The 20,507-nt window shown below is 42.4% G+C and overlaps 1 protein-coding gene across 2 annotated transcripts in view; it reads right to left on the reverse strand.

Annotated features, from left to right (window-relative positions):
• BBS5 (Bardet-Biedl syndrome 5) overlaps nucleotides 1-20,507 on the reverse strand; it is a 28,394-nt gene that overhangs the window by 6,485 nt on the left and 1,402 nt on the right. For both annotated transcript variants that reach the window (XR_009760477.1, XM_061608562.1), the window contains exons 2-8: nucleotides 18,723-18,805; nucleotides 17,591-17,656; nucleotides 13,050-13,099; nucleotides 11,323-11,450; nucleotides 9,746-9,881; nucleotides 2,226-2,321; nucleotides 653-715 (exon numbers count right to left, since the gene is read on the reverse strand). Coding sequence is in view for 1 of the 2 variants with exons in the window: in XM_061608562.1 (XP_061464546.1) it covers nucleotides 653-715; nucleotides 2,226-2,321; nucleotides 9,746-9,881; nucleotides 11,323-11,450; nucleotides 13,050-13,099; nucleotides 17,591-17,656; nucleotides 18,723-18,805 (622 nt within the window). In the remaining variant the exon portion in view is untranslated. The remainder of the gene's footprint in view (nucleotides 1-652; nucleotides 716-2,225; nucleotides 2,322-9,745; nucleotides 9,882-11,322; nucleotides 11,451-13,049; nucleotides 13,100-17,590; nucleotides 17,657-18,722; nucleotides 18,806-20,507) is intronic.

Genomic DNA, 20,507 nt, shown 5'->3' on the forward strand with positions numbered 1-20,507 from the left:
AGCCCTATCAGGAATACATTATCAATTTAAATCATGCTCAATCATATAATTCATTCAGCTATATTGAATAATTTTCAGAAATACAACAATTTAATGGTCTTTTGCAGTATATTAGGTGTTCATGTCACCATATTTTTATGAATTGTTATAATTGTAAAGATAGTATTAACAAAAATAAGAGAACAATTCTAGGTTGAAATCTATTTTTAAATACCAATCTCAGCTGCACCGTGGGGAAATTAATCAGCAATGACACATTCTAAGTTGTGTTGCTGAAGTTATTTATTCCCAAACAGTTCTACTCCAAGAACTACTCAGGAGCAAATAATTTAAAGACTGTAGTCTAAACTTTCACTGGAACACAGCACTCAAAAATAGTAAGTGACCAAACTGATATGCTGGTGTCTCATTCAGAGATTTGATTAGTCACCTGGTGCTCATTTATCATGGTCATTATTCTGTACATTCATAACTCAGCTATCCAATTTACAAAGATCATACTACTATGACATCCTAACCAAGGCAGCAATTTCCTAAGGGTTAAATACCACAAAGTACAGGTGATTGACTCAAGACATTTAAGAAATGACTTATTGGACTTTTGTATGGCATGATAAAAACTGAAGGTAGTACATTATGTTGAGTTGCTTACCGCCTGGGAGCTCTCAATGACAAGTGCCAAACCAAATTTTGAGTCTCTGATCTTTACTGAGCGCTGGTTGCAAAATAAAATCAAGCAAAAATATGTTGTTTAAAAATGCCTTCTTCACATGTGATTCCTTAATATAATTAACTGAAATTACTGACACTAATTCCCTGAATTACTCTATTTCCAGTTATTGTTAATGATAAAAGCACAGAGTATTTTAACAGAGAGAATGCTGAAAACATTGAAAACTTGGAAAAAAATATGTGAACTTTGATAGGAATTCAGTGATGCCTCTGATCAAATACAACTAGAATGCTCAACTTGCAGCACAGGGTAAAGACCATGGAAACCAAACAGACTGACCAAACTTTTAAAGAACTGGTGTGACTTAGTGGCAAAGAGTGTGAGCTATGAGCAGAAGTTCCCAGTTCAAATATCAACTTAGCCATGAACTCAGTATAGCAGAAATACCACTGGCCTGTTGCAAAGAAGCATGTGAATCTGACTGCAGATCTTGGGGAAGAAAGAGCCTCCATGGTCTCTCTATGAGCCTAAAAGCTGATCAAACACAAAATCACCAGTCCATCAGTGTATGTCTGCATATGGACTGCCTGATAAGGGAATAATAAATAGTGCATATCACAGCAAACTCGTCTAGGACAGGTCTCTAATATGTAAGTTACTGTATATTCCTGATGAAAGACCCATTGTCCTGGCCAAGCCCATTGGAATCAGTCTCAGAGTCACTGTGTATTTTTCTCCCATATGGTTAATGAAAAACTTCACTTTAGAGTGCTTCATGGATCAGCTTACAGGTGAGACAAGATTCTACATCTCTACACAGCATACCTAGGCATGACTACTCAAAGCTAAGATGTTGTCACAGCAATTAGACACACCCCCTTACAATCTTTAAATAGGTTAGAGTGGGTTCTTTCTACTTGCATGAGGAAGGTGTCACAGAATGGGAATGGCTGCATATACGAGCACTCCTCCTATGTGGGAAAGTGGGGGCCAGCTGAGCCCGCTGTTGCAGTTGTCTGCAGTGATGGGGACAGTAGCACCTCATTGAGATCCTCCTCCTCTAGAAGTGTGTGCAGAGGCAGCGCCTTGGGAGAAGAGGGTGTGTGTGGAAGGGAGAAGGGATGGGCTCCTGATCAGCCAGTGTTCCCTCTGTTGTAATTGGAGCTAAGGGGAAGAAGCTGTCACTGTCAAAAGTACTGAAGCCTACTGTCTCAGCACTTCCTGACTGTAACCCGCTAGGACACTCCCCTGGGTCCCATTCTGTATCTTTGTCTTCTTCTCCTTTGTCTCTCCAGAACTGCTTTCTGGGGCTCATGATACCCATGGCCACACACCCCTCTCCAAAGTTATCCAGCTGAAAGATCCTTGATTTTAACCACCAGAGGAGATACATACACAATACTTCTACAACTTGTCAATTTTCCCAAGTAAATATTCATTGACATTTGCCAAAGAACCCATGCTATTTATATGGAAATACATACTAATTAAAATAATGTAATCCATGTTAATATTTATGCTTAAAGCTTCATTGTAATGTTATGGTACTTACAATTTGTAGATACGGTATACTGACATTAAAGCTGTCATTCATATTAGCATGCCAAACCACTCTTACATTTGTAACAAAAAATGTACCCAGATTTCCCTAGAAAAGAGAGAAATCAAAGCTAATTTGTAGCAGTCTTCTATATCAATATATTCTATCCTCCTTCATTTAAAATTTAAATAGAACAGCAAATTTTACTTATTAAAATTAGCATTTAAATCATCATTTAAATAAGAAACCCATTAAGGAAATCCTTACTACAGCAAACCAGGACTGAACCACAGTATAGTTTAGGGAACTCTCCAGGATACCTATAAGTCTCTCGAAATAATATGCCACCCAGCTAAACCCACTTGAGTCCTATATAACATCATAGAAGATTGACCACTTTATTCACTTTTACATGCCAAATGAATATGGGCAGCATCTTGAGAATTGCAAACAGAAGGAAACTTGTGGAAACAGCTTCCCGCACTTCTGCAGCCCCCTAGTGGCCTCCAAAAAGTTGCTCCTTAGGATCAGGGACCCTCTGGAATATGGTGGGATGGAATACACTCTGGAGGACTGGGGGGGTTACTTATAATTGGGCAGAAGGAACAGTTTGTTCTTACCATAAACAGTGTTTCTTCATGGATGACAAGAGGTCTCCAAGTGGGTAGTGTAGCTCCCCCTACAGCTCAGAGACAGGAAACGCTTCAGCGAATGTTTTTTGCTCCTCCCCTGTTGCTGAGGCTCAGTTTCATTCTTGCTAAGCTCCTGCAATCAGCCTCAGTTTGAAAGGCCAAGATGAGAACATAACACATGCAAACATAACATCCATCAACATGAAAGGAATCAACATGTTAGAAACAAGTGAGCTGGACAAAGACCCCAGGTATACAAGTAGTCATGGCACTCAGTGACACAGTCCCATCCTGCCAAACAATGTAGCAAGGGTGTGCCTTGGAGACCTCTTGTCATCCATGAAGAAACACCATTTACAGTAAGAACAAACTATTCCTTCTCTCATGGATGACAGAGGTCTCCAAGTGGGATGTACTAAAGTTACAAACCGAGGGTGGGTCAGATGGAGGCAGGACCTATTGCAGAACCCTGCGACCAAATGAAGCCTCTGCTGAGGGGTACAGATCAATTTTGTAGTGCCGTGTGAAGGTAGTAGGAGACAACCAAGTGGCCACCTTACATATATCTGCTATTGGGGCATTGGTGGAAAAAGCCGCAGAAGTAGCAGCCGATCTAGTGGAATGAGCAGTAAGATGCAATGGTGAAAGCAAGTGTAGGGTTAATACGCTAAAGAAATGCAAACTCTAATCCACCAAGCTAAGGTAGCGCGTGACACCTTCTTCCCCAAAGTAGCAGGGTGGAAGGACACAAATAGAGAATTACATTTCCGAAATGACCTAGTTCTGCTAAGATAATTTTTTAGAGCACACCTGATGTCTAGCGAGTGCCACACCTTCTCTCTGGGGTGGGAAGGATTAGGACAGAAAGAAGGTAGGATTATTTCCTGCTGTCTATGGAAAGCTGAGTTGACTCTGGGCACAAAGGTTGGGTCAGTTCGCAGCACCACTCTATCTCTGTGGAAAGTACACAGATGTTTCTCGACTGACAGAACCTGCAGCTCAGATACCCTGCGTGCCGTCGTAATGGCCACCAGAAAGATAGATTTGAAAGAGAGGATTCTCAGAGGAATGGATCCTAATGGCTCAAACGGAGGCTTTTGAAGAGCAGAAAGGATGGTGTGTAGGCTCCAGAATGGAAAACGATGGAGAACTGGAGGGCTGAGGGCAGTGGTTCCACGAAGGAATCTTTTGATTGGAGGATGGGAAGTTAGGGATACAGAGCCCTTTGCTCGTAAAATAGATGATAAGGCTGACGCTCACCTCTTTAAAATATTTGGACGCATGCCCATCTGAAGACCGTCTTGCAAGAACAGTAGTACCTCAGCAACCACCGCTGCTTCTGGACTGATGTCGCACTTGTTGCACCAGATGAAGAAAGCCTTCCATGCAGACTGGTAGCTGCAAATGGTGGAAGGGTGTCTTGCCGACAAGATGGTATTCGCTACTGCTGGGGAAATCCCCAGTCTTAACAGTCTGTTGCACTCAATTTCCATGCGGTCAACTGAAGCCACTGAGGATCTGGATGTAAGAGAGGGCCCTGATGGAGCAAGTCTGGATGCGCCGGTAGGGGAAACGGTGGCACCTGCGCCAGTTGTATGATGTCTGAGAACCAGAGACGCCTTGGCCAATAAGGTGCTGAGAGGACCACTCGAGCTCCCTCTGCCCGAAACTTTTTCAGGGCCCTGGACAACAGAGGAGTCGGAGGAAATGCATAGAGTAGGCCTTTGGGCCAAGGGACTGCCAGCACATCCTGCTACTCTGCTCCGCGACTATGGAATCAAGAAAAGAATCGCTGCGTCTGATGATTGTCCTTGGAGGCGAATAGGTCCAGTTTGAAGTTGCCAAAGCTCGCCTGAACACCTTCACGTTGAGGGCCCATTCGCCTGGGAAGAGTCGCTGTCGGCTCAGCCAATCCACCGTGACATTCAAGTGGTCCTGAATGTATTCTGATGTGACCGACGACATGTGCTGTTCTGCCCACAACAACACTGCAATCGACTCGGAGTTCAGAGTCCTCGAGCGGGTACCTCCCTGCTTGTTCAAATGGGCCTGAGTCGTCGTGTTGTTGGTGCGTATGAGAACGTCTGGCAAGCTGATGGTGGCTGCAAAGTGTCGGAGGGCCAGATGTGTTGCCCGTAGTTCCAGCCAGTTGATGCTTCTGCCCGCCTCTAATGGCAACCAGCAACCCTGAACACAGTGATCTTGGCAATGAGCTCCCCAGCCCTGGAGACTTGCATCGGTGGTAATGACTGATCGAGGTGGATCCTGCAGAGGTACTCCCCTTTCCAGGTTCCTTGTCGCCGTCCACCAAGAGAGGGACTGTTTGACCTGCCGGGAGAGAAGGACATAACGGTGGCTGCAGTGTGCAATGTCATCTTGATAATGGAGAAGTAGCACTTGAAGCGGCCAAGAGTGCAAGCGAGCCCAGGGAGTAATCCCTATTGCCAATGCCATCATGCCGAGCAGCTTCGCAAGCATGTCTGTTGACCGAACTTGTGTCAGAGTGAGGGCTAAGATGGAGATCTTCTGCATTCTTTCTGGTGACAGGGAGATGAACTGTTATGCCATGTCCAGTCTCAGTCCTAAGTGTATCAACTGCTGAGAAGGATTGAGGTGACTTTTTTGACAATTCACCAAGAAGCCGTGATCCTTCAGGTGTGTCAGCGTTATCTGGACATCTTCTTGAGCTCGATAAACAGAACTGGAGAGAATCTGAAGATTGTCTAAGTAGGGATATATGTGCAGACCTTGCAGTCGGAGACCCGCCACCAACATCACCATCAACTTGGTGAAGACTCTTGGCGCTGAGGCGAGGCCAAATGGCAGTGCTTTGTATTGGAAATGGCCTCCGTTGTAGTAGAAACGGAGCAGTTGCCGGTGCGATGGGAATATAGGGATGTGCAGGTAGGCTTCCTTCAAATCAACTGATGCAAGAAAGTCCTGGGGCTGGAGTGCTTCCCGTATAGATGTAATAGTTTCCACCCTGAACTGTCGCTGGGCGATAAACTGATTTAAAAATTTGAGATCGAGTACTGCATGCCAGGATCTCTCCTTCTTTCCAACCAAGAAGACTGAGTAAAGCCCTGAGAAAAACTCTCCTGAGGGCACCTCCTCTGTTGCAGAGATGTCTAACAGGTGACGAATCTTGTTCGAGACTGCTTGTTGCTTCTCTGCTGATTTGGCCACGGGTGAAGGAAGAAACCTAGCAGGCTGGTACTCCATCAACTCTATCTTGTAACCCTCTTTGACAGTTTTCAAGACTGACTTGTCCTGGGTAGTGTCTTGCCATTGGCGGAAGAACTGGCTCAGACGTCCCCCCATCGGTGGCAGCACAGCTGAGTCAGAAACGCTGGTTTGATTGGAGGAGGACCTGGAGAAAGGGGCCTGTTGCAGCTTCTGTTGGAATCTCTGCCTGTTCCAAGAGGCACATCCACTTCTGAAATTGCAACCTTGGCCTGGACCGATAAGGCTGAAAAGAGGCAAAAGGTCACTTGTACATACGTTTATCATCCTGCTTCTGGGACGGCATCGTCTTCTTTTTGTCCCTGGACTCTACTAAAACCTCCTTCAGCACCTCGTCACTGAATAACTTGGAGCCTGAAAAGGGAACTGAAGCTAGGTCAGGCATCCACATCCCAGTGGTGGAGCCACAGATGCCTTCGTGCAACCACGGCTGCCGCCACGGCTCTACAAAAGAACTGGGTAGAGTCCAAAGTAGCATCGGCTATGAATGTTAGTGATCTAGAGATCTTCAGTAGAAACTTTCTAACTCTAGTCGGGTCTTGATTAACATAATCTAACAGGTCCTCCACCCACAGCAATGCTGCTCTATCCAATACCGAAGCTGAAACTGAAGCATGTATTGACAGAGCGTTAGCGTCATGGGAGCATTTTAGAGCCGCGCCAGACTAAAGCTCATTGGGATCCTTCAGTTGTGCATCTCCATCCTGGGGCAAGAGAGCACGGGAAAGTAGAGCAGAGATTGCCCCATCCACAGCCGGGATCCGAAGTTGGTCCATGACTTCAGCATCTAGGACATAAAACTTATTCGCGTAATTAGTACCCTTTCTGCACTGAAGAGGTGAATCCCACTCTAACTTCATTATTGTCTGAAATGATGCTGGTAATGGCATGCCAACAAAGTAGAAGAAGTGTAAGAAACAAGACAAGAGATAAAGAGATAACACAGGAAGGGAGAAGAAGCTCCTTCAGAGAGGAAAGACAGCCTAGTAGGATGTGCTCCAAGCTGAGACAGGAAACGAAACTGAACCTCAGCAACAGGGGAGGAGCAAAAACATTCACTGAAGCACTCGGGTCCTGCTTGCGGGCTTCCCCCAGGCACCTGGTTGGCCACTGTGAGAACAGGATGCTGGACTAGATGGGCCACTGGCCTGATCTAGCAGGCTCTTCTTATGTTCTTATGTTCTTAAGCGTTTCCTGTCTCTGAGCTGTAGGGGGAGCTACACTACCCACTTGGAGACCTCTGTCATCCATGAGAGAACTACTTTGTGCCAGCATAGCTCCACCTGCATCATCACCATCATTTATTTATTAAATTTCTATCCCACCTTTCCTCCCAAAAGGAGCCTATGGTAGCAAACAAAGGGCAAAACACTCAAAACATCTTAAAACATCTCAAAAACAAACTTCTTAAAATTCATCATCATCATCATCATCATCAATAATAATAATAATAATAATATATTTTTAAAAAACTTATATTCCGCCCTTCCTCGCAAAAGGAGTTCAGGATGGCAAACAAAAGACAAAGCACTAAAAATCTTAAAACACAGCTTTAAAAAATATTTTAAAACATCTTAATAAACAACTCCAAAACAGATGCAGACTGGGATAAGGTCTCTACATAAAAGGCTTGCTGAAAGAGGAAGATTTCAGATAAAATGCTTCTGCCAAATTTTGGTTGATCCCCCTCCTCCAGCAGCCTCCTGTGACTCAGCCTACACTAGAGGATCCCCTGTCCCTCAGAAATGGCTTTTGGGAAACAAGAGGAGGCTACTGTGGGCAGAAGGGGGCAAGAAAGTTCCCTCCTGTGAGCTTTCTCCTGCTCATTGTTCTTGGGACCCAACCTTCTAAAAGCAAGATAATATGACAGACAACTTGCACATAAACTTTTGGTCAAAGGTTTTCTGCTTCTAGTAATTATAAGAAAATGAAAGCTTAAATATCAAGTAATATTGTATGAAACAATTTAACTGGGCACAATTTTAGTACAAAATTTAGATTGAAAGAGGGGTTAAAATCCAAATATGTGTCCCAAATGTTTCTCATTAATAATATACAGCATGTTCCAGCATGTCACAAGGGTGCCTTCACATAATATAATCACAGCACATAATCATTGCAATTGTCCAATGACAAATGCCAGGTAAACATTGCTGTTGTCCCCTAATGAGCCTGTACCCTCTGAGCAGAATTTACAGCAGTCAAAGTACACAACCTTTGTGTGGAGCTAGCAACAGGGCAATAAACATTTCCACCTGATATGGCAAGTCATCCTTGCTGTCATAAAACTGGTGTACCAGCTAAACCCATTCAAAAGGCCACAATCTTGGCTTTTTCTACTTAGGAAGAACTTTTTTCACATTTCAAAAGACACTTGAAAAAACAGCTTAGAAAAGGTGTGGTGTACTGAGACGTCTCTGCATATTATGAACAATGTTCTATGACTGTGCTTAGGCTATAGAACAGTGGTTCTCAAACTCTTTGCAGTGGCAGAATCCTTCATTTTAAACAAAACTTCAGTGGAATCCTTGCAGTAAAATCTTTTTAAATGTTTTTTTTAAAAGAGGGAGGGAGTTGATTATTGGGGCAGCAAGCAAAGAGTGCCAGCCAGAGTAGAACTCTTAAAAGCAGCAGCTTTTAAAAACTCTGTTGTCAATCCCTCTGCTGGGAGAAGCCTTTGTTGTGCTTGTCATCCTTAGGATTTTGATTCTTATCAGAGAGATTTCTTATCTCTTCATCAGCATCAAAGAAGCAGCATATTTAACCCCTGCCACCAAGCTGCAGCTCAATAGAAGAGGCTAAGAGGGGAATGAGGGAATCCTGTGACAAGTGCTTGAACAGCACATCGCTTGCTTGTCTTTCCAACACAGGGCAGTGCAGCTGATTACAAAGAGAGAGAGGACGAGGAAGCAGGAATGTTGGGTTGGCTTCACTGCTGCAGTCACACTATGCTAAGCTCCCCACTGCTTTCCCGCTCCTCCTCTGATGAACCAGCAGCAATTTATAGTGCTGGGAAGCCAGGTAAGCAAAGGCATCCTGCCCACGCCACTGGCAGCTACTGATTTAATCCTTGGAAAGCATGGTGAGGAAAGGAAAGCAGAGGAAGGTTCCCAGGGCAATTGCTTGAGTAGTGCATTTAATCCCCATGGCTGCAGCTCAATGGAAATCACACATTGTCCATGCTTGTCCACCATTACAATTTTTTTCTTGCGGAACCTCGGTTTGAGAAATGCTGCTCTAGAACAAACTTCCCAAAGAGGCCTGCTTTGCTCCTTCTTTTAAGAAGGCTTCTGGACTACAGGAAATTGTTTTAATCTTTCTTCTGACTACCCTCGTGATACTTTCAATGTTCTATCTGTTCTGTATAGAATTTCTAAAAAATTAAACATATTTTACTACACTTTTATTATCTGTTGTGTTCTCTTATATTCTTCTTGTTATTACCATTTTTATCAATGTAGCTGTTGTTAGCTTTCTATGGAAAGACAGGATACAGATGTTTTAAATAAATACTAAATATATTCTGCCAAACCTCGGGGGCCCATCCTTTTTCAAGTAGTCAGTTCACAAGGTGATTATAGATTTTTTCCCCTCACACTTTTTGGGAAAGAGGGAAAAACATTCTTCAGTCCAACTTATAAATATATTACACTGTACCTGATCACTAGATAAATTCCAGACACCATTTATTTTGTCATATACTTGTTCTTTTGGTAACAATCTCAACTGCTTGTTTTGAATTAATGCACATCTCAGCTTAAGCTCACGATACATTTTTGATGTTTCATAAGCTCTAGGAATAATAAGACACAGTTTTAAACAAGGATAAAAATAAAAAATGATTATTTATACAAAGTTATAAAATATTTCATCTTTCCAATTTAATTCTGCTGTACAGAAAAATAGTTTGAATAATAGTCATAACTATACTGAGAAAAAGAAATGTGAAAGGTAGAATTTCCACTTCTAAAAAACTAACTGGAATCTATGGGCTATATCCAAATACATTCTACTCCGAGTAGACCCAGTGAAATTAATAGACCTGAATTTCAGCAGAGCTAATATTGGATACAACCCTATGTCTGTCTTTTGCCGTGTGTTTTGTCATCACAACATGAAATTTCTGTGAAATAGGTCTACAGTAAGCTCATCCCTCCTATCAACAGTGAATGCAGGTGGTGAGCGCTGACAGAACTGTAGCCAAAACAGGGCCACTGAGAAACAAGAGAGAGAGAAATTAGTGTGCTTGAGGGAACTGCAACGTTTGCAGAAGAACAGACACCTTTTAAAAAAAATCTAAGAGAAAAAGCAAGCAAGCAAGCAAACAAACCAGAAAATCCAACTGGAGTGAGCATGCTCAGTAGCCAGAGTGTTGACTGTCAATTGGAAAGAAAACTGGAAATTTGGGGTGGGAATAATGGTCTACATAGACAGAAATGTAACTTCCAAATACAGTGGTAGGAGAACAATGTATTTACATTAAAAGTAACAGAAGACAAAATTCCTTTGAAGGCACATAACAACGCCAACAAAACAATTCAGTCTTAGAATTGACTGAATCTCTTATAACCAGAAAATAGCTTAGAAGGATAGCTTAGAAAAGTGCACAGTTTGCATATCAAAGAATTCCAGGCTCAGCCATTGGATCTCCACATATACAATGACAAACAAGACTAGGAAAGTATTCTTCCCAACTCTGAGAAACTGAGTAAGTCGGTTGACTCAAATGGACCTTTGCTCTGACACTGTGGAAAGCAGCTCTTTCTTATCACTACCCGTTTCCACAAATCTTACTCCAGGAAACAGGCCCTAACCTTGTGCAGTTGCTATGGTTCATTTCTGCATTTCTGCAGGTCCACATCCAAAATCGCCCATTTGAAGCAAGAAGCAACACTGACTCAAACCAAAGTTTAAACAGAATTAGCAGAAGTGACTTCACAATTTAATATATTCAGGTCAAGCAGCTGACTGCATTAGCACATGAAAGAAACAGTCTTCATATGTTTAAGAAAAATATTATAATCCCAAAATATGGGGTTGTTCTGTGTATTTGTAAACAACTGCATGCATGTACCAAATTATATCAAATTCCTCACTGAACCACAAATATGCACAGCTTTCTGTCTAAAGTTTATGGACTATATGGTGTATGCAACTAAACCAGCTTCATGTGCTTCAGCAAGCATTTCCTGCTTCTACATGAGAGTAACATTTTTTTTAAAAAGTTCAAGTACCTGTGTACTGCAATAACTGATGCAAAAAGTCTGGGGCTCCCAGGAACCACATTTGTAAATATAAATTCAAAACGTGTATTGTTACATTTGGTTAATATATAAAGTGCTTCTGTCTGTCCTCTTAATTTCTGTCAAAGAAAATTATAAGATTTAGTATTTTTGTACTGCACTTTCCAACAGAAATTAACTATATAAATATTTATGCATTCTAAGTACCTGTACCTCTCCCTCCCTTATCTCCCATTGGGTAATAGTGTTGGTCTTGGAGCCCAACCGGGAAAAAACCACCACAGTGGGTTATAAGTAATGGGAAGAAGCAAGGTGAAGGAAGGATTCAGGGGACTGGAAACAAAGCCCTATGAGGAGAGACTGAAAGAACTGGGCATGTTTAGCCTGAAGAAGAGAAGACAGAGGGGAGATATGATAGCACTCTTCAAGTACATGAAAGGTTGTCACACACAGGAGGGCCAGGATCTCTTCTCGATCATCCCAGAGTGCAGGACACGGAATAATGGGCTCAAGTTGCAGGAAGCCAGATTTCGACTGGACATCAGGAAAAACTTCCTGTTAGAGCCATACGACAATGGAATCAATTACCTAGAGAGGTAGTGGGCTCTCTGACACTGGAGGCATTCAAGAGGCAGCTGGACAGCCATCTGTCAGGAATGCTTTGATTTGGATTCCTGCATTGAGCAGGGGGTTGGACTTGATGGCCTTATAGGCCCCTTCCAATTCTACTATTCTATGATTCAGGACCCCCTCCCCCCATTTGCACATGCTGTGCTTTAAAAACCTTTCCTGTGGAAAGTTTTACAAACTGAAGAGTGGGATATTGATGCTTTAAATTAATAACAACACATAAGCCCATGCTGTTAAACGTCTACTGTGACTCGAAGAGCCGCAATTCCCTGTTGAATGTACACTTGCTGCCAAGTAATGTGTGAAATCATCCCAAGGTACTGAGGACTGTGTGTGAAATAACAATGAGCCCCAACTCAGAGTGGGAGAATGGGATTTTTATGAATCTCTGCCAAACTGATCCATTATCATCATCATCATCATTCATTTCATGAGTATTACTGAAAATAATTTTGTCATATAGAGGGGAGTGTTAAAAAATGATCTGCTCCAAGTGTCAAATACGCTAGGAATGCCACTGTAAATTGGTATAAGCTTTTGTGTTCTAGAGCCTACTTAATCTGATTCATGAAATATTATCCTAATTGAGGTAAAGGGTTTTTATGCCACTGCAAGTATTAATTAGCTCACTAAAGCCGGGATGTTTGTTTTATAGTCACCACTGCTTTGTGAATAACTACTCACTGTACTTATTTTACATACACAATTGTATCCAACTAAGTCAGACTTAGAGGACACCCACTGAAATCAGTGGGTCTGTTCTGAGTATCACTTAATTTAATATAACCCCTAAGCAGTATAATCTGCATTTTTGAAAATTTCATTTCCCTCTGTCCTTACTATTTACACTCTCCTCCCCATACCCATCCAGCCAACTTAGGATAACACTTCATGCATCTGATGAAGTGGACTCTAGTCAACAAAAGTTTATACCATAATAAAGATGTTAGTCCTGAAGGTGTCACAAGGCTGGTTGTTGTTCTTAAAATCCATGGGACTTGTTGACAAGTAAAAGTGTTTACAAAGGACTGAAAATTGTGTTATTTTTTGAAAAATGCTCTAACTCAAAACTTGCTTCGTAAACTTACCGAGTTAGCTGTTCTTGTTGTTGTATTCACAAAGCAATTGTAGCCAACAGCTAAGTAGTTAGGGAAAAGAAAAATAATATTGTTAAAGATGTCATTAAATGTCTCCTGATCTCTGTCTGGCACATGTCTTGCTGTCTGAAATAGACAATAAAATCACTGTACGACAGCTAGGCACTTACAGCAAAGCTGCAAGAACAAGTACTGCCACTATTACAGCCAATCCTATGCATGTTTACTCAGAAGTAAGTCCCACTAAGTTCAATGAGACTCACTCCCAGGTAATTAAGAACATAAGAAGAGCCTGTGCGATCAGGCCAGTTGCCCATCTAGTCCAGGATCCTGTTCTCCCAGTGGCCAACCGAAATGCCCATGGGAAGCCCGCAAGCAGGACCTGAGCATCAAGAGCACGCTCCCCTCCTGTGGTTTCCAGCAACTGGTATTCAGAAGCACACTTGTCTATATGATTGCAGGGTAATAGGACTTACTTCCAGTGATGGTGGGAGGAAATTTTTCCTGTGCTTTATTTTTCCACGGAAAATTTTCTGTTTCATAATTTAATTAATAGCAATGAATGGATGCCAAAACAGTATTAGGCAAATCTGGCAATTTCAACATTTTAGTTTTGTTTACAAAATTAGATCACTCTTCAGCAGGGCTGGCGCCAGACATGACTGGGTCCTTGGGCACCCGCCTCCCATGGGCCCACGGCGCCTGCCCACACCTACTTCTCCCACTGCAGTAAATGGTGGCCGGGTTGTGCGCACATGCCTGTCATCAACCAAGATGTTGGCAGGGGCATCAGCCCCTTAGGGGAGCCTCGACCACCATCTTGGTTGATGGCAGGGTTGAGCAATATGTAGCCAGCATTCACCACAATGGGAGAGGTAGGTGGGGTGTGCAGGCAAGCATTGCAGGCCTGCACGGTTCTAGGGGGTTGCCTGGGAGCTCCCTCTCTGTGATCCACCGCAAGCTCGGGAGCTGACGCTGATGCAGATCACAGAATGGGAGCACTACCCACCCACCCTAAGAAGGGGCCCTTCAGGGACCCTCAGTCTGGGGCTGACCTGGCCACCCTCTGGCACCAGCCCTGCTCTGCAGGGTATCAGAAAATTTCCAAGGCAAACTGAACATTTCCCCATGCAAATTATCCTAATTTGCATAGGAAACATTTCTGAGAAATTGCTTAATTGAGTAAACATGCATAGAGTTATTTATTTACAGGATTTTTATTTCATTTTTCAGCCAAAAAAGCCTTCCAGGGCAGCTTACAAAACACACATACACACACACAAGCACATGCACACACACACACTTCCTGCCTTCAGGCTAACAATCTAAAAAGACATGACATGAAAATAAAATGGATTTTATTATTTATTTATTTAAAATATTTCTACCCCACCCTTCTACCCTAAAATAGGGCACTCAGGGCAGTTCACAATAAAATCATACACAATAAAAACACAAAGAACATTAAAATAGATACATAAAATACAGGTCAAAAATCTAGGGGAGTGATATTAAAAGGGGACTAAAGAAGTAAAACTAAAACTTTTACCTAAAGAGGTAAAACTAAAAAAAAAAGGGGGGGGGGATAAAATCAGTTTCAGGCTCAACCTTAAGTCCTTCCCAAAGGCTCTCCAGAACATGATTAAGTTTTCAAACTTCTCCGGGAGGCAGCAGAGCGGGTTTCCTTGGGTAGGGGATTCCAGAACTTGGAGGCCATGGCTGAAAAGGTTCTCACCAGTGTGCCTGCCAGTCTAACATCTTTCATTCCAGGCACACAGAGGAGACCAGAGGGAGCTGATCTTAAATCACGAGCAGGTACATGTGGGCATAAGTGATCCCTCAGTTACATTGGTCCAAGGCTGTTTAGGGCTTTAAAGATCAAAACCAGCACTTTGAATTGGGCCCAGAAACAAATTGGGAGCCTGATGAGTTGATAAACCCCAGGGGTGATACGATTCCCATGCCGCAATCCAGTTAACATTAGGGATGGCGTTTGCTCTTTGGTTCTGGTCCATGTTATGGTTTTTGCAACTGGCTTGTGATGCTTATCCACAACATTTCCCCCCCCCCCGATTATTATTATTTTTTTGCTATTTCTGATCCGTTTGTAGTAGCTAATGAAATTGCTAATTCTGTTGGTGATCTTTTTACCAATGGTCTCGGGTTTTCTATTTCTGCCTCTTGCTTCAGGTTACTGCACTGCTGACCAAAGATGTTAATGGTGATTGTTATCACCTCACTGAGACAGAATTTCAAAGGAATACACATTGTAGCACTTCAGAGCAAAGCCGTTTACGTTAATAACAATGTCAAATTAGCTGCGGATTTGTTTTTTTAAAAAGCTGGTGTCACTGACAGTCGCAAGCATTAGTCCAACCTGATCTGAAGACGTACAGGATTTAGGGATTTTGACAGAATTCAGTAACAAATCCAAAAATGCCGAAATTCGCCCCCATTTCTAGTTAACATTCTGGCTACTGCATTTTGAACCAACTACAATTTCCAAATTGTTTTTAAAGGCAGCCCCACGTAGAGTGCATTTCAATAATCAAGCTTCAATGTCACCAATACATGTGTCACTGTGGCCAAGTCAATCGCTTCCAAGAAGAGGTGCAGCTGGTAGACCAGGGTCTAAATGATCTGATTCATCCAGGAAAACTTGGAGCTGAGGAGCCACTGCGCATTGGGAAGGAGTACTGAGGATTGGAAGGGAGGAGGAAATAAGCAAACTCAGGTACAAGATTTTAGATACAAGCTCTCGTAATGACCAGCTGAAGTGGAAAAGCTCAAGGAGAGGAGTCATCAAAAGTCTCTCAGCTGTACCAATGGAGTGGCCTTGGTTCCCTTCTCTCCTCTTCTCTGCTAAAGCCTGACATAGTAGCTGCTGTCAGATGACAATTGATTATGCAGTATGTTTTTTTTGGTAGGAGTTGGATTGGGCAGACCTACCCATGGTCTCCTGTCCTAATCCAAAGATTGACCAGAATTCATTATATAAGGTTTACTGAAAGCTAAGCTACTACAAGTTCTATTGATATGAATAGAATTAATAACCCTTTCAAGAATACCATTTGTTAGCAGGTAACTGTATCCGACCAGACATACTGTAGAAAATCAGCCTTCGAACAAAGCTGACATGCCCTGGATAAAGACCATGAGCAAATAAAAATAGCCTGAAAAATGTCAGTCCACCTAATTCTATAATGCAGTGAAGGGCAAACAAGGTTTCTAGCTGCCAGTATACTAGACCTGAAAGGAGGCTGATAATATAACAACATCCTTGTTTATCATGTTTAATTTTAAAACAGTCTGAAAGTCATCAAATATTTAACGTTAGAACTGTGATACAGTCACATTCTGAATCAGACTTTTCATATGAAGTGATATTATGAAATGTGAAACACTGTGTGTCCCCCCGAACAAATAGACAACTGCAAGTTGTAAAGGGAAAATGCGAAGTCTGCAAGGCAGTATTTATTATTTTTAAGAATGCCAGGTATACATAAAGAAAATTAGAATTTTCTGTAAAATCCAGAATGCTTTGAGAATGTTTATTAATGTGGGAACAATTATGTCAATTCATACTACTCAAAGATAGTATAAGCAATAATACCATGCTACAGATTACAGTAAAATCACATGTGGCGCAATGCATTCTGTGCAAGTTAACCGCTTATTTTCATGCATCCAATGCACCATTAATCCCCAGATTTACACTGTTGTTGTTATTATCATTCCCAACTTTTCACCACAGATGGTACTTACAGAACAACAAATAAAACAATTCATCAATCAAATAATATAGTACTTAAAACAAACAAAAACCACAAGTAAAAACGTACATTCCATAAATAAGCCTAATACAACATACTTTAAATGCCTGCTGGAATAGAAAGGGCTTTGCTAAGTGCCTAAAGTTCAATAGGGAGTGGGCCTGTCTGATCTCAACCAGGAAGGAGTTCCACAGAGTCAGGACCACAATACTGAATACATGGCTCCTAATAGATACAACCTGTGCATCTGACCTATGGGGCACAACTAACAGAGATTCCACTGAAGAGCTGAGTGTTTGGGCACGGATATAAGGAATCAGGTGGTCCTTAAGGTATCCTGGACCACAACTTAAGGGCCTTGTAAACTAATGCAAGAACCTTGAACCTGGCCCAGTAACAGATGGACAGCCAGTGCAAGCTTTTAAGCATTGGAGCTATATCCTGGCAGTAGTCTGTCCCCACCAACAGCCTAGCTACAGCACTTTGCACAAGCTGAAGCTCCAGACCAAGCCCAAAGGTAGCCTTCCACTCTGAGCCATCTATTTGTAAGTAAGGCCTCTGAAACTACTGGGACTTACTTTCAAGAAAGTATGTTAAAGACCAGGATGTAAATCTCTTTCTCTTAAACCAGCAGTGGTACCAGCTAACAAGTGAAGGAGAAAAGCTTTTGATTGACCAATTATTTCTTATAATTGTATAATTTTAGTATACAACCACAGAAAGAAACAAAACATGCATCATCAAGCAAGGGATACTTACAGAGGTTGACTCTAGGCAATACTATGGAATGCCAAATAATCCGTAAGTTTGTTACCAAAAGTCTGCCTGGAAATTTAAAAAAGCACATTTTCACCCAATAATTTATAACAAAATAATTGTAACACTGGAGAGCAAGAAAATATCTTAAAGGTATCCTATCCAATCCAATCCAATGTATTCAGTCAGGATCCTCTGCATCCAATGTTCCTAACCCATTTATTAATGCCACAGATACAACAAACAAGTGGGATATGCAACAACATGTAGAGTACACCTATTCAGGTTTCTAGTGAGCCATGCCCTTTTCCAGGATACTCCATTCCACCACCACCCCACAGTCAGCTTTGTATTCTGTCACCACTTAGCTTGCTCAGTCCTTATCAGGGTCTCCCCCCCGACCGCCACTGTTCTTTGTACTTCTGCAAATCTAAGGATTCCCCTGAGCCTACTGATACTTCCCTCTTGTGCGCGGATGGTGCTAATTTGCCTACATAAGGATGCACACTCAGATGAGTTCACTATTAGTATGTAGGATTTGGAGGATAATAACCCATATAATAATGCTGCACAGGAAAATAAATAGGAATAAGTGAACTGTAGCCTACTGTAAACACCTATATAGAAAAAATAGGTTAAGCAAGTAAACCACCATAGGGAAAGTTACAATCTTTCAGGATCTGCATACCATCCAGATCTGTGGGAGGTGAAGAAAGTGGGAGCCAATACTAGATAAACTGAGGGAAAGGATATAAAGGCAGGATATAAATATTTGTAATAAACAAATAAAGAGCCATGGCAATCTTGGACATCTGCACTGACACATCATCATTACCTCTAATAATAACACTCAGGTGGCACAGTGCCCATCACTCAGAAATAAAGTGGTGGCTTCTACATACGTGGGGGATCCCCTAGGGATGCAGAAGAACATACAGTTGTGAATTAGAAGGAAATAACATTGGGGGGGGAACCCTTTAAAAACTACCTGACAGAATCTGCAAGCTTCAAGGTACAGAATGGTGATGGCAGTTGAGAAAGAGGGGGAAAGGGAAGTTGTGCCAGCTGTGGCAGTGTATCAATTAATCTAGGTCTGACCTAATTTAGGGAGACAACCTATATTTTTATAAGTTACCTTTCTCTCCATTGTTTCCTTTGGTATCTTCAATAGGATCCAAACAGTCAATGAGAACTTCTCCTGGTCTCATTTTCATTTGCCTGGAACAATATTACGTTTTAAGATTCCATCTCAACTTTTGGTTTTCTTTTATTTATGTGAACCGATAATATCCTAATCAAATATTCTGGCACGTTAATGGTCACCATGCATAAAAAATCAAGGTCTTTACTGATTTTGAAAGGATTTTTCTTCTCCACGGCCAATAATGTTTCCAAATGAAACAGCAACTGAAATGTCTGAGTTGTGCAATCCCATTCATGTATCTACAGCTGGCCTTACTCATGACTACTGAAAACATTAATAAAATGTTTTAAATGTAGGTTGTTTGTGACATTTTGGTAAATTTGTTTCTGTTTTGAAGGAAATAGTTTATTTAAGAGTCTTTCTTAAAAAAAAACAAGAATTATGATATTAGTACAGCCTTGCATTTAAGTACTTTGTACAGGGCCGGTGCCAAAGGGCGGCCAGGTCGGACCCTGGCTGAGGGCCCTGCAGCCCACAGGAGCCCCTGAAGGGCCCCTTGTTAGGGTGGGGGAGTAGTGCTCCCTTTCTACAATCGCAGGGAGGCAGCTTTCAGGCAACCCACCCGTTCGCTCGCTCCACCTACCTCTCTCTCCTGTCTTCTGAGGCTGCGTGCACTGCGCATGCAGTGTTGTCATCAACCAAGATGGCGGCGGAGGCTTTTTTAAGGGGCTGATGCTCCTAATGCCATCTTGGTTGATGGCAGGCATGTGCATGCATGTAGCGTACTGTGCATGCGTACCATTAACCAATATGGTGGCCAGGACATCAGTCCCTTACAGAAGCCTCTGCTACCATCTTGGTTGATGACAGCCCTGGGCGCTCAGCACACGCAACAGGAGACAAGAGAGGTAGGTGAAACAGGCAGGAGCCACACGCCCGGGGCCAGCTGGTGCCCAAGGGCCCAGTCATGCCTGGTGCCAGCCCTGACTTTGTATTTGTACAGCCTTGTATTTAAGTATTGAGCAGAGCCACTGGTGGCAAGGGCCACATTCACACCATACATTTATTCCACTACCATTCCACTTTAAATAGTCATGGCTTCCTCCAAAGAATCTTGGAAAGGGTAGTTTGTGAAGGTGCTGAGAGATGTTATGACTCCTATTCTCCTCACAGAGCTCCTCACAGAGTGGTTTAACACTCAGTCCCTCTTCCCAGAAAACTCTGAGAACTGTAGCTCTATGAAGGGAATAAGTGTACCCTATTCCTAACAACAAACTACACTTCCCAGGATTCTTTGGGGGAAGCCATCACTGTTTAAAATGTAATAATGGTGTGGATGTGGTCAAGGAATCACACGTACGTGATTGCATGGAATGCTATGCAGGTGAGTGTTCAGTTCTTCCTTTATGACCATAGCAGAAACCAAGCAGGCTGGCTGAGGATGAAAGATCCCCTCCCTCGTGCCGATCACAGAAATCCTTCCTGTCAACTCCCACCCAAGCAGGCTAGTATTTTTGGCTGGCTACTAACTTTTCTGGACTTATTTACAAGGCTGCAGTGGTTGCATTGCCAGGGCAAGTAGCAATTGGTCCCAGGTCAGCATAGGCTAGTAATCATTGATAGTCTTGCCCTTCATGAATTTGTCTGTTCCTCTTTTAAAGCCATCCAGTTTGATGGTCTTCATTACATCTTGTGGTAGCCAATTTGAACCATCTTGTGTCAATAGGTACATTGTACATGTTTACAGACAGGATGAAACATTTTGTATTTATAGGC

This window comes from Rhineura floridana, chromosome 2 (genome assembly GCF_030035675.1).
Source record: "Rhineura floridana isolate rRhiFlo1 chromosome 2, rRhiFlo1.hap2, whole genome shotgun sequence".
Classification (NCBI taxonomy): Eukaryota; Metazoa; Chordata; class Lepidosauria; order Squamata; family Rhineuridae; genus Rhineura; species Rhineura floridana.